The sequence below is a fragment of the Lucilia cuprina genome, chromosome 6, assembly GCF_022045245.1.
Source record: "Lucilia cuprina isolate Lc7/37 chromosome 6, ASM2204524v1, whole genome shotgun sequence".
NCBI lineage: Eukaryota > Metazoa > Arthropoda > Insecta > Diptera > Calliphoridae > Lucilia > Lucilia cuprina.
The window spans coordinates 61,234,216-61,261,252 of NC_060954.1; the positions used below are offsets into that span (position 1 = coordinate 61,234,216).

Genomic DNA, 27,037 nt, shown 5'->3' on the forward strand with positions numbered 1-27,037 from the left:
ATTTTCTATAAATATTAAAAAAATCTAATAATAGTAATAAATTTGCAACCAATTTTTTAAAAAATACATATTTAAATTTTTTGATTTTCTATACAATTTTTTTTTTATTTATATTTTTTTGTAAATAAGTCGTTTCGTATTATGAGTTTTTTTTAATAAAATATGTTTTGTTCGTTATTAAGTTTACAATGAGTGGATCTTGAAATGTTTGCTTTTTTCGAGTTTCTTTTGCAAATGATGAAGATGTTATTATTGAATCTAAATAAATAATGCATTTTTGTTGTTGTTTAATAGGTGGTAAATAATTCCTCTTGTATGCTGTTAGATCTTAAAAGCTGAGAGGGAGTGGGTCCACCTTCAAAGTTAATTTTAGGAGCAGCTTTAGCAGACTTTTGAGAGTGATATTCATCAGAGAATTCCTATAAATAGAATAACAATTAGTTAAATTATACTTCAAGTGTTAAAAGTTATAGGAAGTTTTAAACATACCTTGAGACGATTGCCTAAGAAGTGAGCTCTTTCACGTTTCTTAACCATATAATCGGAAGCCATAAGCCATCTGTGTTCTTGACAGTCTTCGGTGTATGGACGTTTTCTACAAAGAAGAAACAAAGTATGAGTTAATTTTTATCTTTAGGATTAGAAAAAATTTGAAAATTATACTCTAACATTAGTCAGATTTGCAGGGTTTTCAAATTAATATCTCTTGCTAAAACTGTTATTATAACTGTAAAACTGACTTGTTTGGAAAACAACAATAATCTAAACTTACTGTGGATGACGTTTGAATAAGAACATAATAAACCTGGTGGCTTCAGGTGTCACTTCACCAAATAGATTTTCAAATCTATAACGTACAAAGGTGATGTTCTGTTTGGTCTCGTATTCATCGGCACCGCGGAAGGGACTTGTACCGGACAACAACAAATAGGTTAAAACACCTACTGACCAAATATCCGATTGTGGGAATACCGGTTCCTCCATAACCATTTCAGGAGATTGGAAATCCAACATGCCGCATGGTCTAACTTGAACACCCAATTTGTTGACCTTCTTGGTGCAACCGAAATCGATCAATTTAATTTGTATCGAACGGACAGAGGCCATGACAACATTGTCGGGTTGAATGTTCAAATGGCAGAAACCGCGCCAGTGCAAATATTGTAAAGCATCCAAAAGTTGTACAATAACTGTGGCAACCATTTGTTCGGTGTATTGGTGACGACTGCTGAAGTAGGTCAAAACATCGGCGCCTTGCAATTTTTCCATAATGAAAATGGCAATTGGAACATTAAGAGGCTTGTAGGCGGCAAACAAGGCAGGAATACGTTCATGTCTTAATGTCTTAAAGTTATCAAATTCAGCTACAATATCCTCCTCATTCTCGTCATTGACTTCGAAGATCTTGGCTACTACAACAGCATCCGAAGATTTTTGTATGCCCTTAACAATAGTGCTGAATTCACCACGAGCAATTTCCGAAATGAAACTATATTTCTCATTGACCGAATGATCGGTTACCCAGTTGGGAGGTTCACGTTCGCAATGGTAATCGGTGTGGACGCGTTCTTCTTCGGGCAAAACAACATGACCATTTTCGGTAAGCTGTTGCAAATGTTTCATGGCTTTGGTAATATGAATCTTAGGAGCATCCATGCCACTGGTGGCACCAGTAATAGGAATGCCCATTTCACTCCAGCCAATGCGGTTTCTAGAAGCTAATCTAAATTGGTATTGGGTATTGGGTTGAAGATCGTGAACCAAATAGAATTCGTGATCAATATTGTCGGCAATGTTAATCCAGGCATCTCCATCTAAGCGTTTGTATTCCAAGCTATAACACAACACAGAAGTGTGACCATCATCTCGTGGCTGTTTCCAGCGCAACAAGATTTCACTACCACTGGCGGCCGAAATTTCGGGAGAATCAGGAGCATCGGGCAAGGTAGCAATTACCACACGACATCTAGCTACAGTTTGGCCTACCTTGTTACGAGCTACAGCCTTGTAAACACCAACATCAAATTGCATGGCGGGCTCAAAACGCAAAATCGAACGACCATCTTCATCGGTGTGGAACTTAATACGATTATTCTCAATCAAAACCATATCATTCTTAAACCACTGAACATTGGGTTTAGGATCACCAACAGCAAAGCAATGAACATGGGCCGGTTGTCCCTCAGTAATGGCTAAAGCCTGAGGCTTTTCTCTGAAGAATGGAGGATAGCCTTCACGTCTGCATTCAATCATAGCTTCGGCTTCGGTATATTCATCTAAACGTGGACCCAATTCGGTACGCAGTCTACGAATGGTATAAGAGTCCTGAGCAGTATATGTGCTAATACGGCTGCGAGTACGTTCATCGTCAATTTCTTCATCCATAATATCGGTGAAACGACGACGTTCACGAATAATTGGCAAAGACCAATCCAAGCTTTCGTTCATGGCAAACGAAGGTGATCTTCTGTGAGCCACCTTCATGTATTCACGCAAACGTACGGGGAAGTTAACATCACGCAATTGCAACAAATAGGTATCAGGACCATATTGGTAGCTGGAAATGATTTATGTTTTATTAATAAATTCGTTAAAGAAGTTTCTAACTACTTACTGGCTTTCGGATTGAATAATACCCAATTCGTATTCGGGATGTAAGTATTTCGAATAGGTTTCAACACGTTTACTGCGAATTCTGGGTTCTGGTGTGCGTTCGGGTGTTGGTTCAGGGGTGTAAACTAAGCCTGGTGGATAAACCATCTTCGAGGGATGTGTCCAACAACCGCTCAAACGTCTACGTCTGAAGTAGTGCTTGCAAGAAGCATTGGCATACCAATCTCTAAAGTCATTGTAATAGTTCCTCAAACGATCAGTGCTGATGCGATATTCTTCATCGGAGGCACGTCTATCTAACATAAAGAACCAGGGATGTCTCAAGGCTGTCTTTACATCCATACGTTCCTCGGGGCTGTAAACCAAAAGGCGTTTAATGAAATCGCGACCTTCATCGGTGATGTGAGTCCAAATGGAATCGCTAAAGTCCCAATGACCTTCTTTAATTCGTTGCAAAGTTTCGCGATCATTAGCACCACGGAATGGATTGTGACCGGAAAGTAAAACATAAGTGATAACACCAACACTCCACATGTCGTGAGCAAAACCAACACCCTCCTTGTTGACCACTTCGGGTGAGACATATTCAGGCATACCATAATCGAGAGTAGTCAAGGCATGAGTATGAATACGGCGTGTTAAACCGAAATCGGATATTTTCAAGAAATCACCACCCACAACAGAAATCAAAAGATCTTTAATCTAAAAAAATAAATCATTTAAACATCTTTCTACGAATTAAAAAAACTCTAGAAACTTACCGTCAAACCCATATGACCCAAACCGGCATCGTGCATATGTTCCAAACCCCACAAAACTTGTCTTACATATGAAGCAATATCACGTTCTCTGAAATAGTCTCGCTTCAATAAATTATCTCTGACCAATTCTCCACCAGCTGCCAATTCCAAAATTAAAGTAACATTACGATCAGTTTCATAGGCATCATGCAAACGTATGAGGTTTCTGTGGTTCATGATGTTCATCATTTCCATTTCGTTGAGCATGAAAGGTCTAATCTCTGGCTTGCCATACATAACCTTGCCAGCATAACTGTAGCCTGTGGCCCTTTCAACAGCATGATAAGTAATACCCTGAGTACCACGACCCAATTCATCACCGAAATCATATTTGTCTTCACAGCGGAACTGCTTGGTACGCACATATGGATGTCTGCCATAGGTATTAAATATATATTGATCCTCATTATCTTCAATGTGGACCATGACCGAGGAACTAACCGAACCGGCCACATTACGGGCACTAATCGAATAGAGACCGGCATCCTTAATGATGGTATCACTGAGTGACAAAATATAAATATTGGGTTCAATATGACGCATCTTAATGCGTGTGGTATCAGCCAAAGGTTGCCAGTCCTTATACCAGCGAATTTCTGGCATGGGAACACCTACAACATGAGCCTCAATACGACCATTCTTGCGGGCCATGATAAAGGTTTCATCGGGACGTTTAGTAAAGCGTGGATATTCAGCGATTTCTAGTCTTACACGTTGTCTGGCTTCACCATGCTCATTGGTGGCCACAGCCTCATACCAGCCTACATCACGATCCAACATTCTGTTTTATAGAAAATAAAATTTTGAAATTTACCATCGAATAACATTAAAGAAAAATCTTACTTGTTGATGAACAAAGTGGCTTGACCATTACGTGTGTAACTGAAGTCGAATCTGCCGCCAGGTTCAATTAGCATATCATCAAAGTAATAGGTCATCTTAGGCTTAGGATATCCATAAACGAACCACATTAATTCGGTATTATGGCCCTTAACACCATAAGTAACGTCTTTTTCGCGACGCAAGAATCTATGGGTGAGGAGAATATATTTTAATTTTATTCTAAAAGAAATTGTTCGTTAACAATAACTTACTGGGGAGCTTGAGCCATGCCATCGTGAGGAGGACATTCGATATCAAAGTCCTTGGGGAAGTAAGGTGAGGTTTCTGGTCTGAAATCTACACCAGGAGCCAAATATGTATAAGTCTTTGGTGGATCGGGCACCAATTTCGATCTGTTTGGGAAAATAATTGAAAATATATTAAAAACAAACATTTTTAAAGCACATCATGTTATTACCTATAGGTTTGAATGTAAGGACTGGGGTCACTAACACCAAACTTATTGTCAACACGCACTCTAAATCTGTAATCTCTGAAAGGTTCCAAGTCCTTGACATAACAGGAACAATTGCGAATACCAGTGCGAATAGTACGCCATTCACCCTCGGGAAGATCCATCATTTCTACTTGATAGGTAATGGGATAGCGTGGCATTGAAGGCACTGAAGGTGACCAGCCCAATTGCAAATTGCGATCGGTCATCTTCAAAATATAAGGAGCTTCGGAAAGAGGATTTGGAGCACCGCTATGTTTGTATTTCTTGTAATCACTGTATTGATCACCCAAAGGAGCCTGAGAAGGACTGTCGAAGGCTAAGAAAAACATAAATAACATGTAAAATCTTTCTTAATTGTTAGCATTCAAAAAAAACCTACTATCGAACATCAATTCAGCTTCACATTGATCATCACCATGGGGATTGTATATACGACAGCTGTAACGACCTACATCATTTTCATCGGCATCCTTAATGCACAAACGCATTAAACCATTAGCTTCCGTTTCCATATGGATCTTATCGGTGGGGAAGAGTTTTTGACCATTCTTGAACCATTCAACTTCGGGTTTAGGATAACCAGTAGCCATGGCCGTAAATTTGGCAGCCATACCAGCATAAATATCGCAATCACCAATTTTCTTAAGGAATACTGGTGGTTCAGAGCGAATATGTTTTTTGCTATTCCAATAAAAATTATACAGTTGTAAAAAATTCTTTACAGTTACATTTAAAAATATATATGTATTTGTACTTACATTTCATTAACAATATCCAAACGTCCTTGGGTAATATCTTTGCCTTCCCTGTTGGTGGCAATACACTTGTAGGTGCCCTTATCATGATCTCCACAGTCGCGTACGGTTAAAGTGTGGTGATCACCATCATTTTTCATATAGTACTTATCACCATCCTCAATGGGTTTGTCATTGAAGTACCACTGTAAATCTGGATATGGTACACCTGAAACTGAAACAGAAATCTTGGCATCTCCACCATAAACCTGTTGTTGATCGGTAATTTTCTGGGTGAAAATGGGTTTCTTATAGATTTTGCTAACATTGGCATTACACTTGGAGGTGTCTTCACCCAAGGGATTGGCCAACAAACAACTATAAACACCAGAGTCGGAAGTCTCGGCAGGATTGATGATCAAACCTACATGTTTGCCATCACAGGTCATGAGAATACGTTCACTGGGTGTAAGTGGTACGCCATCCTTGCTCCAAATGGTCTCAGGCATCGGATTACCAACAAAGGGAGCTGATAATTCAAGTGGTTGACCCTCATCGGCGTTGACATCACGCAGTGAGGACACAAAACTGGGAGCTTCTTCAGCAGCGTTTTCATCGGTTACTGGGGCTACATACAGCTTAGCCTTGGAAGCAGCAGAACCCTTGTCATTGGTAGCAATAACTTCGTAAAGACCAGAATCGGCTGGTGTAGGCTTTTCGATAATCATACTGTAGGTATTATCGGGATTTTGCACCAAGGTACAGTGTTTGTTTTGTGGCAAAAGTTCTTGACCATTGTGGAACCATTTAACATCGGGCATAGGATTGGCCACCACCTTGACATCCATTTTAACAGGAAAACCTTCAATACTCTTGGCATCTTTCAATTCAGCAATAAATTCAGGTTTAGTCTCTTTGGGAACAACTTGAATTTTGGCTACACCCTTTACTTCACCGCCAGGATTGCTGATGATACACTTGTAGATACCAGCATCGTGGGGAGTACAGCAATCAATGCTGCAAAAGACAAATAATTAAAAAGGGAAATTCGAGAAGAATGAAAAACTTACGCAATACCAATCTGGCCATTGGGATTATTAATAAAGTTAATAGCTTCGCTGGGTCTCAAAAGAACTTCATCCTTGAACCATTTGATTTCAGGAGCAGGGAAACCATTTACCACAGCTTCCAACTTCAAAGGCTCACCGACAGTAATCTTTTGATCACCAAAGGTTTTAACAAATGTTGGTTCCAAGGGTTTGGCTGTTGCAAGAAAATAAATGTTAAATTTCATTTAGGAAATCTGTTACAAATACTTACGATTAACAGCAACTGCACACAAGGCCACCTTTTTGCCATGTTCATTGGTAACTGCCAATTTATAAGCACCGGAATCATTGGGCACACACTCTTCAATCTCCAACTTAATAAGACCCTGAGGTGTAGTGGTAATTTTAATGCTAAATATAAACACAAAATTAGAAAAATTCACAAAAATTTACTATAAACTTGAAAAAACTTACTGCTCGGTAGGTTTGACCTCTTCGTTATCCTTGAACCATTGTACTACAGGCAAAGGACTGCCATCGACCACACATTGTAGTGTAAGAGGTCTGCCTTCTGTAACTTCTTGAGTAGGTTCCAAGTTCTTGATAAAAGTGGGAGCCAAATCCAACATTGTGAGTTTGAAGGGAGCTTCAGTTTTGCCAATATCATTAACACCAACAGCTGCGTACTAAATAAGATGAAATAGAAAAAATATATATTAAATTTTATTATAATATTTGGACTAAATATAGTGAATAGACTTACCTTGGCGATGTCGTTCAAACGGAAGTGTACAACTTCCATTTCACTGGCAATTTGATCGGTGGCAACCACATTGTGGGCCACACGATATATTTTCTCACCGGTAAGCTTATCGGTGGCTTCAATATCAATGGGTTTGCCATCTTTAAGCCATTCAACTTTGGGCAATGGAACACCATGTACCAAAACCTTGGTTAAAGCGGCATGATAATCATGTATCACTTGATCCTCGGGTGGAGTAATAAATGTGGGTTTCTCAACTAAAAATAGGACGAGAAAATTATAACAAACTCTCATCTTCTTTCAACAATAACTAAACTTACCATGAACATTAAGCTTGAAGTCTTGGGTAGTAGTGCCTTCATTATTGACAGCCGTCAAAGTGTAAGTACCACCTTCATTAGCACCCACTGTCTGGAATACTAATCTATATTTGTCAGCCTCTACATCGGCAATAACTTCACAGTTTTCATTGTTGCACAAGTTTTCATTGCCACGACTCCAGGTAACCTTAGGTTTAGGATTGGCCTGTACCACCACATCAAAGCAGACAGTTTGACCAGGCATACAGCCTTGATCTTTAAGACCAATGATTTCAGGCTTGGACAAAACATCAGCGAAACAGCTAATATTAGCTTGGCCAAATTTATTTTCAATTTGTAATTCATAACGTCCATTATCAGCATGTTCAGCTAATAGAATTTAAGATGAAATAATAAATAAATAACCACAAAACTTTTGATCAAATTGCCAAAACTTACTTTTATCAATATTCAAAGTGCAAGCATATTCCACCAAACCATGTTCCAAATCCTTTTTCACAACTTCCAATTTGACGTGTTCATTGGCTTGTATGGGTTTGCCATCCTTAAGCCAAGTAATTTTGGGCTCAGGATCGGCAGTAAAGACAACAGGCAATGATAAAGGTTTGCCCTTGTAAGTGCTGATATCGGCCAGGCCCTTCTTAACAATTGGTTTACGATATTCAGCAATACCTTTTAAAAAATATAACTTTAAGTTAAATTTACGATTTAATCAAACATTTGGCAGCTTACCCGATAATGACAAGACACCTTGATGGGTCTTTTCACCCACTTTGTTCTTAATAACCACCTTATAGTTACCAGCATCCTCCAATTTCAAATATTTCTTCTCCAAACGATATTTTTCCTGATCAAGAAAAACACAAACGAATTAATTTCAAGAATTTCTTATAGTTAAAAATAAACCTACACCCTCCACAATAATGGCGGTATTTTCATCGGGCTTAATTTCTTTGCCATCCTTATACCAAATAGCTTCGGGCTTGGGTATGCCATGAGCAATGACCTCATATTTCAAGGGTACAGATTCGAAACTGTGTTTCTCAAAGATATCCACATGATCAATTTCAGGTTTAGCTAAAATTTTAATTAAAAAGAAAATTAATCTTAAAGGAAGCCATTGTTTTTTTTTTCTCACAACTCACTCAATATATTAACTTGACATTTGGATACACTTTCTCCCACCAAATTCTTAGCTCTCACTTCATAAGTGCCACTATCTTCGGGCTTGCATAAGTTCAAAGTCATGCTGTATTCTTCGTAACGTTTTGAGTCATGATGGATCTTCAAACGAGCATCGGCCGAACATTCTTGACCATTTTTGTACCATTTAACGGTGGCTTCTGGTTCAGAATAGATATCGGTTTCGAGGGTCAATGTTTTGCCTTCTTCCAATTCGGTATCCTTCAATTGTTTCTTGATCTTAGGTTTGCCTGTTTGAATTAAATTGGAATTAATTAGTTGCTAGAATCACATAATATTTAAGAAATTATAAGCAGACTCTACTCTACTATTAATAGCTATAGATTTCCCAATTTTATATAGAATTATAATACATTTCCAATTAATTTGTATACCCTTCACCTTATAAAGTATTATACTGGGTCCTAATAGCGGCGTTGATTAAATCATATCCAAACAGGGAGGGTAAATTGTGCTGGGCTCGGAAAATATTCAATTTTATAAAATTGAAATAATTTTTGGAGAAGGGTATATAAGAATCGGTTTTGACGAATACAGAACTCTATCTTGTTATTTTTCCAATTTTTTTTTTTTTTTTGTGCAAGTTTAGTAAATATGTACTGGACTTTTAAAGCTTTATTTGCATGCTTGCTATGAATTGGCTAACAAACCTTTTGTTTGAAAAAAACCTTCTCAGAGTCCCCAAATCGAAATCGTTCCCTACCCATATAATCCTTATAACTAGCATACTTACATTGTACGGTAACAATACATTCGTTTTGTACTTTTCCATAATCATTCATAACTACAGCACTGTAAGTACCCTGTAGGGAAGTGGTAACCTCCTTCATGATCAATTTATAATCATGTCCTTCCTCTTGACGTCTGAACTCATTACGTTTTTCATCGATTTCAATACCATCAAGGTACCACTTAACACTAGGTTTAGGATAAGCATCTATGCCAATATTTAGCATGACATTTGTATCACCCTCGGTAACGATGATATTCTTCAAATTGGTGGTTATTTCAGGGGTGCACTTGATTAGCAAATTAGTTTTGCTGGTGGCGGTACCATGTTCATTTTCAGCTTTAACTGAATATTCACCAGCATCAACTCTAGTAACTCCGGTGATTTTCAAAGTGTAAGCATTACCATCACAGGATACAGAATATTTGCTATTCTTCATATTGATCTCTTTACCCTCTTGATACCAGGTAAGCTTGGCTTCAGGGAATGCATCAATTCTGCAGGTCATGATGACCGTTTCCTTTTCACCGTGCACGTACTCCTCCTCGAGTTGTTTAACAAACACTGGTTTCGAGTGTACCGTACAATTCCAGTACTCTGAGGTCTGGCTCAGATCGTTTGTGGCCCTCAAAGAGAAATTTCCAGATTGCGAGAGCTTAATGTCGACAATTTCAATGACAACCTTTTCAGTGCTCTTGCCAATCGATACTTCTGAGATTTTGATGTTCTTCTCACAAGTAATGTCTTTGCCGTTGTTGGTCAAATTCAAAATTGGTTTGGGGTAGCCTTCAACCTCGACCTCAATCTTGACAGTCTCACTTATATGGCAAGTGATATCTTTGACTTTTTTGATTTTAGGTGGAGCTTTTACTACCAAACTAATTTCGGACGTGTCTTCACCCAATTCATTCATGGCATGAATTGTGTAAATGCCAGCATCATCGGTGGTGGCATTTTTGATCAACAAAGACATTGTTTCATCATCTTCGTACAAGAACTTGTGTCTCTCATCAACCTGGATAATTTCACCTTCATGCTTGACCTGTACAGCTGGCTTGGGGAAACCTTTGCATTGCAATTCCAAAATTGCGGTACCACCAACATGGGTATTAGCTTCACGGTGTTCAATAACCAAAGTGGGCTTCTCTGGCTCCCTATTAAGGGTTTGTATGGCACCCTGCACGGATAGTTCGGCACTGCAGGAAATGTTACCGGTTGTAGTCTGTGCTACACATGTGTAAATACCAGCATCTTCAGGCTTGACATGTTGGAACACCAAAGCCAATGAATCTTCATCTTCACCGAACAACACCTTGAAGCGTTCTTCGGGATCGAAAGGTGCTCCGTTGCGTTTCCATTGGAATACAGGCTTTTCACCGGGAGGTAAAATTTGACCAGCCAACGAACCGAAGGGGTTCTTATCCTCCGCTGTGGTGACGGTAGCCTCACAGAAAGCTTCACCATGCTTATTGTAAGCCTTGCACTGATAAGTGCCGGCATCATCTTTAGTTACCTCATTGATTACCAATTCATAATAACCCAAGTAGTCTTTTTCGCGTACAATATGACGTCTGGTATCCGAGTCTAAAATCTCTTTATTATCTTTGAAACTAACAGAGACAGAGAAAGAAAGAGAGAGAGTGAAGAAAAATTAGTTAATTGTTACTGATTACTCATTAGGTGTTTAAATACTAACAATTCAACTTTAGGCTTGGGATCACCCATAATTTTGATCAGAAAGCGGAACATGGTATTCTCCAACATCTCAGCATCCTTAAGGCTGACCAAGAAAATGGGAGCCACATTTGTTCTACTTTCATCATGTTCGGCAGCTAAAAAACAAAAAGAAATTGAAATGTTTCGTATTTTTTTTTTACGAATCCATTTAATCGCCAACTTACATTGTCCAACTACCAATTGAGCTGTACAAGTGGTGACCTCAGCACCAGTTGTTGCTTTAGCAGTATAAGCGCCAGTATCGCGTTCACTGCAATTTTTAATATCCAAGCGATAAGAGTTCATCGCGGCTTCAGTTTGGGTGATGCGATCAGCTAATACGTCATCCAAGGGCTTGTTGTCTTTTAGCCAAATTACCAAACCAGGTTTTTCTTTGTATTGTATTTCGAAGTGTGCGGGTTCACCAGCTAAAAAATGTCCGTCAAAAAATAACTATTAATAACGGAACACAATAACTCCAAAGATTTGTACACAGATTCATGTCTACATATGTAAATACACATACATACATAAATATTTATAGCTAAATATTCAGAATTCTTTTTTTCACTTTCATTTTTTGTTTTTTTTTTATCAATAAATATTTATTTTGCAAACCACTTACGTTGAACCTGCGCACATCTTAGCATTTTCATAACGATAGGTTTATCTATCGATTTATGCGCACGGCCCTCCATTTGGGATGTGGTAGAGCGTGCTCCAAGAGTTCTAACGGATGCTATTGATTGACGGGAATAAGGACGATCTTCTAAGCGACTGTGTGACCGTAGTAGTGTACTAGTGCTGCCAACTAAAACATTTCTTGGTGGTTTAAGTGCATCTACTTCAGCGAGACTATCATACGAGGTGCCTCTCGAGAAATCGCGTGCTCTACTGTCTACAGATTTCTCAAAGGCAGCCAAGCATTTTCACATTGTGTTTTTTTTTAGTTTTACATTTTATTTTCGCAAATTCAGCAATTCAGCGTCAGCATAAGGCAAATTTTTATATGAAGTTGTTTTCAAAACATGCCATGATATAGTAAATAATTTTTTGTTCAGTGTGCATGATAATAATTATGATGATGGTGGTTTGGTGGTAGTTGTGGAGATATAGAATGTGCCAGAAATTTGTATGTGTGGAGGAATTTTGAGAAAGGGGGAAAGAATAAGAAGAAAAGCTTATTGTTAGATTATATTTTTGTTGAAATTAAATAAAAGTTGTATTAATTACAAATAAATATATATTTTTGACAAAATTTCGAAACAAACATACAGGTGTACGATTAAGAGTTTGATTTCCAAAGTAAGAAAGAATAATTTTGCTAGACATCGAAACTACAAATAAATTTTGAATAGATTATATAAAAGCACAGTTACAGAAATAGTACTTATGTATACATATTTAAAAACTAACTACATACATGAAATGACATGGATGAGGAGAAATACAAAATCTAAAAGTTGTAAAAATACTATGACATCTGACCAAACTAGCAAGAAATCTAGGCTGAAGCTTTTAAAAAAAATCTATACTTTTTAAGCAGCATAAATTTCTTGTTGGCAGCATTACGACTTTTAAGGAGAGTGGGGGGGAAACTCGTAGGACACGGGACAAATACACCCAACACGTTTAAGAAACATTGACACTGACATTAACATATTCTTTATACCATAACGTTTTCTAGATGTCACCGACAAATGATCCTCGGTACGTGCCACACTATGTTCTCTTACTTCTGTGTGCAGATCACCATACATCGACTCGGAGAAATCATCTTCGACATCACTTCTAGATGGTTCTTCAACAATTTCATAAATGGGTCGCTTTTGTTTAATGGGTGGCGTAAATATATGCAAAAAATCTCGGGCAGTGGCTTTTTTCACGGTATCCACGGCATAATTGGTGGAATCTTTCGATTTTAATACCGTTGATTTAATGGATCTGATTTTCTTTTTGGCCGTACGCAAGGAAGTATCAAAGCTATCTGTTTCATAAATACCCTCTAGGAAATTTTGTGATTTCATCTCTAAGGCATCGTTGAGCACCACAACGCGTGGTATCAGTGTAATGGGTGGGGGTGGCGAAGGGGGACTTGCTTTAACTATTAGAATTTCAATAGATGTTTCGTATGAAATGCGCGGTAGTGGCTGGAAAAAGCCAGGCATGCGTACAGAATGTGGAGGCATGGGAGGCTGGGGTGGTTCTGCACCATCCCCAAAGCCATCACGTCCCATTTGTATGTTATGAAGACGATCATTCCATTGGCTAAGCGAAGCGCTATCAGATATATTAAAGACATTTTGTTGGCCACCAGATCCACTGGGATTACCTTGACCTCCAGCCGCTTGCCGGATCGACTCCTGATAGCCAACAATGTCTTTTAGCTGTATGGGTTTGTGTACTCTGGGTATAATATCTTGTGTAACTGTGATTTGGGGAACTGGCAAAGGTTCAGGCGTAAAAGCATGGGACGCATATATTGCTTCTATAGGCGTGTCGTTCTTACCAAGATTTTCGTCGATTTCCTCAACTGGGCACGAGGGTGGTAAGATCTCAGTCTCTGTAGTTATGTTAGTAGCTGTTTGGGTTATCTCTTCCTTATGTTCTTCTCTAGAAGATGATTCAATATATTCTTGTCTTAGTTCCTGCTTAATGGCAACTGATTGTTGATGTGCCGCCTTTGGTTCTTCGGGCGTTGGTTTGGCAGTTTCTTGCGGTTTTGGGGAATCTTTTTTAGGTTGAGGAGATTCTCTAGCAGGTTGCTCTTGTTGCTTAGGAGAATCTTTTTTAGGTTTAGGAGATTCTCTCAAAGGTTCCTTTGCTTGCTTTGGAGATTCTCTTGAAGGCTCTTTAGTAAGCTTAGGTGATTCTCTGGCCGGTTTGGGAGATTCTCGTTTGGGTTCAGGTGCCGCCTTTGGTAAAGGCTCCTCTTTAGTATGCTTAGGAGATTCTCGGGCGGCTTTGGGAGATTCTCTTTTAGGTTCAGGCGCCGGTTTTGGTACAGGCTCCTCTTTGGGTTCTGTTATTTTAACACTCTTTTGTATTACGCTTTCTTGAGCTTCTTGTACACTTTGTGTTGCAGTTTCCTTATTTACAATTTCTGTTTTTGTTTCTTGAGAGCAGCTGACATTTGCCGATCTTTGTGCCTCAACAATATTATCGTTCTTTACAACAACTTTTTCTTGCTCTTGAACCGATTGTGTTTGTGTCGTTATCTGCTGCTCAACACCATCTATTCTTTGAGATACTTTCGATATGGTTTCGGTTCTTTGTTGTATTTCCGAATGCTGGCTGGTTTCTTTGCTAGAAACCGATGATTTTTGCACCGACTGATAACTTTCCAATTTCGTTTTATTATAACGTTCTATGGACTCTTGTTCCAAACGCAGTAACTCTTGATATTCAGCCTGATAACGTTCTTTTTCCTCTTTGGTTAGGAAATAGTCTTTGGCCACATCGGAGGCCTTTATATTTGTATCGGGATTATAGGCTTCGGCCTTTTGAGGTAAATTTAAAGTGGTTTCTTGTAGGATTTGTGTAGAATCTATGCGCAAATCGTCTGCCTTATGTTCTTGTAAAGTTACTTCTTTATCTATATGAGTACAAATTTCCGTATACCACTTATTTAGAATATCCTTTTGATCATTACCATGAGGCTTTAGGCATATGGGCAAATGCTGGGCATCCTTAGCATTGGGTTTGGCGGTAAACTTGATTAGATTATTCGCAGTATCCTCCTCTACCGTACAGTCGGGGATTCTTATTATCTCTTGCAACACAAATATGGAACGTTTCTCACTTATTTTTCGTACTTTACAGATTAGCACGCGTGATTTAAATAGGAACAGATAACGTTCATGGGGCTTTCCCTCCTTATCGATCACAGTCCACCATTCGTGTAAAAGAAGCCGTCCAATTTTATTTATATTACCTCGGTAACCCTCAATGCTATTCAAGAATGTATTATCGTAGGCTCGGCTAGGAACACTAAGCATTAACTCTAAAGCCTTTTGGATATCTTTAATGTTTTCTTTTAAGCTCAGTGAGAATTTAAGCAAATCCTGTGAAATAAAACAAAGTTTTCTTTGACGATTTTTTTCGTTTTTGTTTAGCAATTAACGTTTCTTGAGTGTTTTATTTTGTGGTGAAAATGTTTATTAGAATCTGATAGAAGCCATCTTGTGGATGGTTAAATGAGTGAAGAAATGGTTTATGAATTGAGTCCTCTCTTTTAGAGAATATATGTAGTTTTTTTGTGTATTTTTCTCTTTTGTTTTTGGGAAGTGTAAGCATTGGTTATTGTAGGGAGTTGGGTGTAATGTTGAAATTGTGACCAGAGGTGTAAAGTAATGAAGTGCTAAAGTATTCCTTTAGAGTTTATTGTTTTTGGATAAAATTACTATTTCAAAAAACAAAAGCTTATAGATTTATATGTATATGTAGAAGTTGTGTCAAATTATTAAAGTGTTTTAAGCTTTAAGCATTTCAACTACATTTTTGTGTAAATTTGTATGTTTTAGTATTAAAATCTTAAAAATATATAATTTCAAACTACTAAAATGTGCTCGTTTTCCTGGGTTTGGAAAGGGAGAAAGGATCTTTATTCTTTGGACTTGTGGAAATTAGATTGTAGTTTATTTTTGGAAAGTATATATTAAAAGTATTTGCACTTAAATGTATGAGAATATTTTGAATATTGTACCAAGTATGTTTGCTATAGTTCTACTGTTATTGTTGACTTAAACCGGTAATCACAAGTGATTTATGAATACCGGGGTAATAGTTTCCATTAAAGTGATTTAAAATATTTACACAATTCAATAAAATGTATAACAAAAAATAAATAATTAAACATTTTTAAAGGGAAGAACTTTTTAAATTGCAAACATTCCCTCCCGTAGTAAACTTTATAATACCACTTGACAAACAAATCACTTCTTTATCACTTTAGTGGAAAATTTTCTATATATCTGTTTAAAGTTGTGTGTTATTGTTTGTTAATGATAAAATATTAATAAAAATTCATACAAACCTTTAATAAAAGTTGATAATCGTTAATTCGTTGTATGGGCAATTTAAGATGTTCACTCAAAGTTTTTTCGTCGTTATATCTATTCGAAATTTCCTGAAAAGAATTTTTAATAATTAAAATTTTAATTCACCAAATTCTATTGGCAAAAGAGTAAATAAATAATGATGCATGATCTGATGTGAAATATTTTATGACGTTTTCATATTATGACCAATTCGCCCACATGTTGAGTATGACATTTTTGTTTTTCTTAATATTGGATTTTCTTTTTATTAGTTCAATTCTGAACATTGTTTATAATTATCCACACCCACAATTTGCAAAAATAAACTGATTTAAAATTACTGTATTCGTTTTTGCAAACAAATCTATTCAGAATGATGATCGCCCATGTAAAATATTTAAAAATAGATTTTTGTATAAACTATGAATCAATAGGATCTTGTTTACTTTTCTCCATACACACATACATATACTATTTTGAAATTAGTTTTCCTTTCTTTAATTGCATTTTTTGTTTAATTTCTAAAAATCGAAAAACAACTGAATTTTGCACTCAAAATTTTAAAATCATATTAACATTTTTAGGAAATTGTTCAAAAATTAATTACAAGTGATTGTGCACTCATTGTATTTATTAGTTATTTATTTATATGTTTACATATTTCAAAATTTGTATTTAAATGCACAATTGAGGTAGGTCTTGTAATATTTTGTAATAATTGTAATAATATTTTGGCAGCCGATCGCTAATTAGTAGTGTTACACTCAAAGAAATAAATGTGTAAAAACACTGTTACTATATTTGTATCGGAACATAATGGAACTAAAACTGAACTAGAAATAAACTAGAACTGAACTAGAACTGAAGTAGAACCGAAGTAGAACTGAACTAAACAGAACTAGAACTGAACTAAAACCGGATTATAACTGAACTAGAACTGAACTAGAACTGAACTAGAACTGAACTAGAACTGAACTAGAACTGAACTAGAACTGAACTAGAACTGAACTAGAACTGAACTAGAACTGAACTAGAACTGAACTAGAACTGAACTAGAACTGAACTAGAACTGAACTAGAACTGAACTAGAACTGAACTAGAACTGAACTAGAACTGAACTAGAACTGAACTAGAACTAGAACTAGAACTAGAACTGAACTGAACTAGAACTAGAACTGAACAAGAATTGAAAAAAACTGGAGACCTAAAGTAGAGCTATACTAGAACTGAACTAGGACTAACCAAAGCTAAACTGAATTAGTTTCATTTGAAGTAGTTTATCTCTTTTTCAATAAATTTTCAACTATAATTATTTCAAATCGAAGTTATTTAGTAATCTAAACTGCCAAATTGAATTATGTATGAATTAACATATACATATATAAATGAAACGTGATCTTATAAGATCAAAACAAAATGCAAGCCCTCACCACAAGCAATCAGTCACGTGACTAGTTTATTTTTTCTACTATTATAAAAACCTACTTTGAAAACTACTTTGTCAACTTTGACAAATTCTTTTTCTCAGACAAATAATTTACGACCCTGCTAAATGTTTAAAAAATAAACAAGAATGATTTTTCAAAAAATGTGGCATCGATGTATGATGTTTCTATATAATTTTTTATACGAAAAAGTCTTGGCCTAGAATAATCATTTTGAAACATTAGTGGGCGTTTAAGAATACAACTGGCAAATAAAATCAGACATTATTTAAAAGTAAAACAACAAAAAAACCAAATATAAAAAGTCATAAGGAATATTTGAATTTAAGAAAAAAATAAAATTAATTTAAAATATGGGCACAGTAATATTAAAACAGCGAGATTCCAAAAAAGAATGTTTTTTTTAATATACCGCCATCAGAAAGTCCAGTTAAAAAAGCTTTCACTGTACACTTTTAAATAAATATAGAAAAATTAAAATTATGCAAAATTGTATATACAATTTCATTTCTTTTAGTACTTTTTTTAACACTTTTCAGTTTCAATGTTTTTTTTTTAAATCTTAAACAAAAGTCCATTAAGAGTCCATTAAATAATATTTTCTTTTTAAAAGTTTATAAAATGATTACTATATCTATATACATACAAAGTATTTTTTTAAGTCACCCGATATTAAGTTATAATATTTTTTTAATGATTTCCAAATGAATGATTAAAGATGTGCAAAATAAATACTCAATATTTGTCTTCAAGCTTTCACTCACTTTTTTGTAAATTAAATTGTCTATATATGCTCCGTACACATATATATAAATTTACAATATTTTTTAAAAAAAACTTCAATATTTTGTTAATATTTTTGCAATTTTTTTTTCAATTCAATTTATATAATTTTTTTATACTTTTTCAAATAAATAAATGATTTTTTTGAGATTTTTTCACTTCTTTAAACTACACTCACACAAGTACAAATATATATTTTTGAATGTATTTGAATATAACTTGACGTCTACAAATACAATATATAAATGTACATATATCTATTTAGAATATCTTGGAAATATATGTATATATATGTATCTGGTTTAGAAAATATATATCTATATATGCTTCTTCTTCTGGTAGAATCAGTAACAGAGAAAATTTTGAAAAATTTTTAAAAAAATGTATATCCAACACGTTGTATCCAAATAGACGGTGTTTCAGCGCGACACGTACACTCGAACGTCTAAAGAGTGACTAAAATGCTCTACTAGAACTTTGAAAAAAAGCTTCAACAAGATTTTCATTTCTATTTTTCTTTAATTTTCATTTTTGGTGGAAATCTAAATATAAATATTATGTGTCTTTAGCTCTATTTCAAATAAAATATTAAAAAAGAAAAAACAGCCGCAAAATGAAAAACAATTGTGATCACTTTTTCCTTTTACCACTTTTAATTTAAACATTTTGTAATATTTTGGTTTTGTGATTTTAATTATTTTCTCTTAAACAATTTAAATTTGTAATATTACAATTTTGTAAATTCACCTCGTTGCCCTAAAGGATTTTGAACTTTTTCATTCATTAAGAGCTTTTTTTGTGGGTTTAAATAAGTTTAATGAATTTTGTTGTTAATTAAATCTATGAATAGATTTAATTGCTGCCAAATGAACTGTTATGGCAACAAGTGTTTTTTACATTAACGAATGAAAAAGAAGGACTGATCTAGAGCTGAACTATAACTAAACTAGAACTGAAATAGAACTGAAATAGAACTGAACTAGAGCTGAACTATAACTGAACTATAACTGAACTAGAACTGAACTAGAACTGAACTAGAACTGAACTAGAACTGAACTAGAACTGAACTAGAACTGAACTAGAACTGAACTAGAACTGAACTAGAACTGAACTAGAACTGAACTAGAACTGAACTAGAACTGAACTAGAACTGAACTAGAACTGAACTAGAACTGAACTAGAACTAAACTAGAACTGAACTAGAACTGAACTAGAACTGAACCAGAACTGAACTAGAATTGAACTTGAATTGAACTAGAACTGAACTAGAACTGAACTAGAAATGAACTAGAAATGAACTAGAACTGAACTAGAACTGAACTAGAACTGAACTAGAACTGAACTAGAACTGAACTAGAACTGAACTAGAACTGAACTAGAACTGAACTAGAACTGAACTAGAACTGAACTAGAACTGAACTAGAACTGAACTAGAACTGAACTAGAACTGAACTAGAATTGAACTAGAACTGCTTTTTAACAATTTTATTGACAAGAGAATAAGCACGAGAGAGTTTTTTTTCAATTTGACGAATTCTGAAATATAACCTGTTAACCAGTGTTATATATCTTTGTAAAATTTACAAAATTAGTGGTCAATACAATACACCGTAGAAATAAAATTTAATTTATCTATAATTAAAGTAAAAGAAATAATTAATAACCAAAAAAATATTATGAAATTTTTTGCTCAAAAGCTCTAAAGATCACAAGAAAAGTATTTTTCTTATAACGAGCGGAAATAAAAGCTTTTTCAAAAAAAATATTTATACACACATATATACATATATAAACACACGCACTAATACTATTATAAATTACAAAAAAAAAAAAACATGCGGTAAAGTTGATAAAATATTTTTAATAATTTTAAAACTTATTTGCTTTGAACCAAAAAAAAAATAAAACAAAATAAGTAAATACACACTGGAATAAAAATAAAACTATTGGTAAAAGAAATAAGAAAAATAAACATAAATTTTTCATAAACTGGTCCATGAAAATTGTTCTAAATAGTAAATATGACCATGATCTGACATCAGACAAATAATTTCTTTATTTGTTTAACAAACAACTTCACAAATTATAATAAATAATTAAAAAATTATACACACAATTCTGGTGAAAATAAACTTAATAAAATTCAAAAAAAAACTCAAATATTTTCAATATCATTCTGCCAGTCAACACACTTGTTAACAACAATTTTAAAATTTAAAAAAAATATTCTATAATGAAGTTTTCAATATTTATATGATCACACTGATCAAGGTCATTTTGTATTTTTATTATTTGTTATTTTAAGGGGAATTTTAAATTGTAGTCTGGGGAAATAAAAAAAATATAGGTGAAACACAAAAATTTGTGTTTTTAATGAGTTTGAAAATTCTTTGATGTAAAATGAACTTGAACTTGTTTTATTTCATTTTTTTTTTTTTTTTTTTTTTTGAAGAAACACGCACATATACATAGTTATAGGTAGAAAGTAAATTCAAATTATGATGAGATTTCTTTTGGCCTGAAGAGAAAATGATCACAAACTCAGGTGGTTGAAGATGAGATGAAAATATAAAAAAACATAAAATTCTATTTTTATTAAAAATAGAAAACCGTTTAAAAATATGACAAAAATTTCAAAATAAAACTAAAGGTAAACAAAAGTAAAAGTGCTACAATATTAGACTGACACGGAAAAACAATTGTGGATCGACTAGATCTAACAATCGATTAAATCTAAAGGAAATATTCGTACGATAAAATGATCCCAATAACACCTACAGATTGCACTACATTAAGAATTCCTAAACAATAAAGACAGTTTGGAAACTATATTCCATTTACTACAATACTGATTAAACCGAAATCTGTTATAGTTTTACGAAAAACGTTTTCAACTCTTTAAAACACTCATCAGAAACAAAATGTTGATAGTAGTAGAAGATGATGAACACTACAACATACCTGAAAGAATGTAAAGGCTTCTTTATTCGATGCTAAATATTCTTGGGCTAAAGGTTCGGTTTTACAATATTTAACATGCATATCAAAATCTCTTTCCAGACGTAAAAAGGTTTTGACCACCATATTCGGTTTATCCGCATAGTACTTGACGCCATCAATGAAAACCCTAAACGGTTTAAAAGATAATACATTTAAATTGAAAATCTTCAGTTTAATTTAACGCTGTTTCTACTCACATATTATGAAATTCAGCAATTTGTTGAAAATTTCCAAATATTATATCTTTACTATCGCGTACATTGCGCGGCGCTGTGGCCGCATCAACGGCTTTAATATAACGATCAACTACATTTTGTAAATCACGATTGAATTCCTCCTCTGTTTCGATTAGTTCACGTATAACGGCTCTATTCATTAAAGATTTTAATTAATTTTTAATTTTATTAAAAATTTATCTTTTTTGCTTTTTAATACAATAATAACTTACTTTTTCTGAAAATCAGCACTTTCTTTTTCGTTGCCATTTAACATGGCATTTAGGCCGGCATCTAAAATATTTTTCGGCACCCATCCCTCTTTGGCATTATCACCGAATACTCGAACCAACCATTTCACAGTAGCATCAGTATCTGCTACGTTTCTAAAAATAAACAATTATATAATTAATTGAAAATTTATGATTTTAAACAATTTTACTATTGATTGTATTATAGTTCAGATTATATAGTCTAGACTATAGACTAGACAATAAACTATAGTCCGGACTTAAGAAAAGACAGACATGTCTAGTCTACAGTCGTGACTACAGTCTAGTCTATAGTCGTGAGTACAGTCTAGTCTATAGTCCAGTAAATAGTCTGGATTGTAGTCCGACATTAGTTCCGATTACAGTCCAGACCATAGACTAGACTATAGTCCAGATTATGGTTCAAACCGTAGACTAGACTTTATTCCATACTGTAGACTAGACTTTAGTTTGAACTATAGAATAGACTATAGTTCAGCGTATAGACTAGGCTTTAATCCAGACTATAGACTAGACTATATATAGATTATATTCTGTAGACTACAGTATAGTCCAGACTATAAACTAAAGAATATTCGATACTGTAGAGTAACCTACAGTCGAGGATATTGACTAGACTATTGTCTAGAGACTATAGTCTAGACTATCGTCAAGACTAGACTATAGTCCAGACTATATTCCAGACTATAGTCCAGGCTATAGACTAGACTATAGTCCAGACTGTAAACTGGACTATAGTCCAAACTATAGGCTATTGTATATTCCAGACATGGCTATAGACTAGACTATAATCCAAACTATAGAAAAGCCATGTCTGTGGAATATACAATATTTAGTCTGTAGACTACAGTATAGCCCAGACAATAGACTAAAGTACAGTCGAGACTGTATAGTAAACTACAGTTGAGGCTATAGACTAGTCCAGACTTTAGGCCAGTTTTTAGTGCAGACTAGAATTTTTAATCTAGCCATAGTCCTGCTGTAGACTAGAATTTAGTCCAGACAATAGACTTAGGCTATGTATTAGACTATAGCCTAGTCTAGACTAGACTGTAGTAGATACCAGAATATGGATTAAACTATAGTCTAGACTTCTATTCAGATTACATTTTTGATTATAGTTTAATCCATTTTATAGACTAGACTACGGTAGTAAAACTTATAGACTTGACTTTGTTTGATATTATAGATTGAAATCCAGGAATTCAGTTTTTACTACAAAACTAGATTATAGTCTAAACAATAGATTAGACTGGCACTATAGTGAAGACAACATGAAAACTCTAGCATTTATGATTTCAGTCTATTCAAAATGAAGAAAGTACTTACTTCAAATTTCCATTGGTTTCAGTGGTTTTCAGCACTTCTACAATATCACCGCGTGTTAAAGTGACAGAGTCCGAGGTTTCCGCTTTGAAATCTTGATTTACAACTAATATATCAAATGCCTAAAAAAGCAAATTATTTTTAATAAATATTGCACTTTTATAATAATATCAAAGACATCAATCATATCCACAAAAATCATAAATTATTTTCAAAATATGTTATATTTAAAAAATTTAATGTTAATATCAGCACACTCATTTACAACAAGCCTTTGATATTCATACACGTTCAATTAAATTTTTAAATTATTTGGATGTTGCCTTGACTAAAATGCACATTTTTTTTAATTTTTGATTTTAAAACACATTTAATAAATCTTTCATAATTGAAGGTTAATATGGTTTGAGTCTTAAATATGTTTCATTTTCACGTTTGAACTATTTACAGTTATGTTGTCATGTCGAAATCATAAATAAAAGAGTCTCTTCCTAAAATAATCGCGAATAATAAACGAAACGAGCAAGAGAAATGACAAAATTTAAAAAAAAACGAGAGGGAGTCAAATTTATAAATGAAAGTGTAAAACTGTCAAATTATCTGTCAACGGTTGGCTGATGTGATAATTAAAATTGACTAAAACTGCTGAAATGCATTACATTTTTCATTTATAAACAATGCAGTTGCAACAACAACAACAATACAAAATATATTTTTTTTGTTTATTTATAAATATATAAGATAAAAATATTTCTGTAAGTGTATTGCATTAATTAAATTGTATATTAACGATGCTGTCGTGTTATTTCACGATTCACTAGTGTTTTTTTTTAATTTTATTATTTGTTGCAATTTGTTGTCTTTTGTTGTTTTTGTTAGATTTTTGTGGTTTTTTTGCCGCCCCTCTATGCACGAGTCTGCAGCAGAAATTCCTCTAAAGATCTTTTTTTTAGATTTTGAGTTTTTGCCTCACTGTGTCATTGGTTCATAAAGTAAAATTAACGATAAATTTAATTTCATCAAAAATTTTAAATCAAATACAAGAAAAATGCATTTTTAATTAAATGCGAAAATTAAATGCAAAATGAAAGTATATACATACATATATGTACATACATCATACACTTGAAGAAATTAACAGAAAAAACTTCATCAGATGTTTAATATAAAACTGTAGACCTATATGATGTAATAAATATTCCTATCTGATCGAAAATGAAAAAAAAAAATAAATATGGATGTGATTTTTGGAGAATCATTCTAAGGCCTTACACAGAATTCTTATCAGATCGAAAGTGGAATTATTTGCCTAGTTTTTTTCTTCAGAAAAAGTAACACGACAACTTTTTCTATAATTCAGATTATAGACTTGACTTTAGTTCAAACTTAAGACTATATAATATAGTTTATACTATAGATTAGACTTGAGCAGATGATGTAGACTAGAATATTGTCCAACTATAGACTAAACCATAGTCTGGACATTATTCTATAGTCCAACTATAGACTAAACCATAGTCTGGACATTATTCTATAGTTTTGATTAAAACTAGATTTTAGTCAAAACTATAGAATAGTGCCTGGACAAGTATACTTTGCAAAAGCATTTTACTGCATTTAACCCATATCTAGCCACATAATATGTCCGTTAGACATTAGATATTCTAGGTCAGTATCTTTGACCGTTTGATATTTTTTGTTGTTGCTTAATTGAGCGGTGTAAAAGGCGTTTGAGTTTTAGGGCTTAGTTAGTTTCTACGTTCCGTTCCGTGATAAATCTGCTGAATAGTTTTTGGCTTACAAAAACCATTGTATGTCGTTAGTCTGACCGTGAGGTCAGATTTTTTTAAATATGATTCCAAGTTCATGTACTACCGGTTTTTTTTGTTTAGGTCTATTAAAACACTTAGACCTTTTCTGAGTTTTGCTTGCATTCCCTGATCCAGTAAAATGGTATTCCAACTAAAAACGGAAAGAGAATAAATAATTCCATTTCATTCCAATTGTTAGATTAATGACGGAATATCGAATCGAAAAACAGAATACCAATGTTGCCGAATGGAGAAAATTTCGATTAGAATTGAAACCTAGAATAGAGATGACTTCAATCCTTTTTACTAGACACGTTCGAATATCGAATCGAAATATAGAATACCAAAGTTGCCAAAAGGACAAAATTTCTATTGGAATTGAAATGCAGAATATTGGTGACTATTTCAAATCGATATACTGGACACTTTCAAATATTGAAAATTGCCAAATGGAGAAAATTTCGATTAGAATTGAAATCTAGAATAAGGGTGACCATTTCAATCCTTTTTTCCTGGCCACGTTCGAATATCGAATCGAAATATAGAATACCAAAGTTGCCAAAAGGATAAAATTGAAATACCAATTAAAATTTAGAATTGGAATTGCAGAATAGAGGTTACTATTTTAAACAGATTTACTGGACACGTTCGAGTATAGAATAGCGAAGTTGACAAACGGAGAAAATTTCGATTCAAATTGAAATGCAGAATAGGAGTGACTATTTCAAACCGATTTACTGGACACGTGCGAATATCCAATTGAATAATAGAATACCAAAGTTCGTGAACGGAGAAAGTTTCGATTAGAATTAAAATGTAGTTCAAACCCAAAAACTGGACACGTTCGAATATCGATTCGAAATATAGAAAACCAATGCAGACAAATGGAGAAAATTTCGATTCGATTTGAAACCGATTTACTAGATACGTTTAAAAACATTGAAGATAACATTTAGTTGTTGTAATGATGAATGTTAATCAGATGATTAGTGACATTTTAATTTTTTTTATTAAAAACACTCAGTTTTGATTTATTTGATTTGAATTTATTTTTTGATTTTTTTAATTATATTTAATTCATGTAATTTCAATTTGATTTTAAAACAGTTTTCAAATATGTATATATTTTTTGAAAACATCGTATAAGTTCCGATTTTTTCATTTTATTTTATTTTATTTTATTTTATTGCTGGTTGGAAGTCTTCATGAAAATTTCTCATTGTTTATGATTCCTTTTCATTTTTAATTATAATATATAATTCAGCTTTAGTTCTTCGTTCCCCTGATTTAGGGAATTAACCGAACACGAAGCATATTTTGCCACTATTTTTTGACTATGATCGCCCTAAAAATAAATCAAATTTAATGTAAAATATTTTCTCCGTAAATTTGGATTTATTTATATTGTTTTAATTTATTAATTAATATGAACTTTGACCTATTGACCTATTTTTTATGGTTTTGTTCATTATTTCATCATTTTTTTATTAATAATTTTTATTTTTAAACACCAATTTTGATTTTTTATTAATTTTAAATTTTATTATATTTAATTTCATTTTTTTAAATATTAGTTTTATTTTTTAGTTACATTTTTTTCCCAGTGTATTTAAAAATATTTTATTGTTTCTATGCACTTTTCACATTTTAAACAATTGAATTTTTTTATTCACTTTTTTAACGGCAAAAGCCATATGAACTTTTTTCTATTTTAGTATTTTCTTATTTCGAATATATTTTTATTCTTTTATTTGACACATTTTGAAAATAACTTTTATTTTTTACATTTCAACTCGTGTTATCCATAAACAAACTCACCGTTTCCATATTTTTATATATTAAAATTGATTTTTGGTTTACTTTTCTTTAATTAATTCTT

General features: G+C 33.6%; 1 protein-coding gene across 4 annotated transcripts; it reads right to left on the reverse strand.

Moving 5' to 3' along the window:
* Window positions 1-128: 128 nt before the first annotated feature.
* LOC111678015 (obscurin) lies at window positions 129-27,037 on the reverse strand. 4 transcript variants are annotated; one of them, XM_023439247.2, is made up of 30 exons: window positions 26,977-27,037; window positions 23,351-23,469; window positions 21,983-22,135; window positions 21,732-21,902; window positions 21,496-21,661; window positions 16,303-16,395; window positions 13,777-15,331; window positions 11,893-12,078; window positions 11,453-11,695; window positions 11,248-11,383; window positions 9,555-11,161; window positions 8,764-9,051; window positions 8,529-8,695; window positions 8,351-8,465; window positions 8,057-8,290; window positions 7,619-7,987; window positions 7,299-7,555; window positions 7,010-7,221; window positions 6,807-6,946; window positions 6,557-6,749; window positions 5,511-6,503; window positions 5,132-5,433; window positions 4,714-5,068; window positions 4,508-4,648; window positions 4,257-4,442; window positions 3,375-4,194; window positions 2,615-3,315; window positions 773-2,557; window positions 490-595; window positions 129-419 (listed from the first exon to the last, which is right to left on the reverse strand). In XM_023439247.2, the coding sequence occupies exons 1-30, from the start codon at window positions 26,983-26,985 to the stop codon at window positions 288-290; spliced, it is 11,934 nt and encodes a 3,977-aa protein (XP_023295015.2). In that variant the 5' UTR covers window positions 26,986-27,037; the 3' UTR covers window positions 129-287. The 4 variants fall into 4 exon arrangements, with proteins under 4 accessions (XP_023295015.2, XP_046810938.1, XP_023295013.2 ...); XM_046954982.1 differs by having other exon boundaries at window positions 11,893-12,165; XM_023439245.2 differs by having other exon boundaries at window positions 11,893-12,165; window positions 12,940-15,331.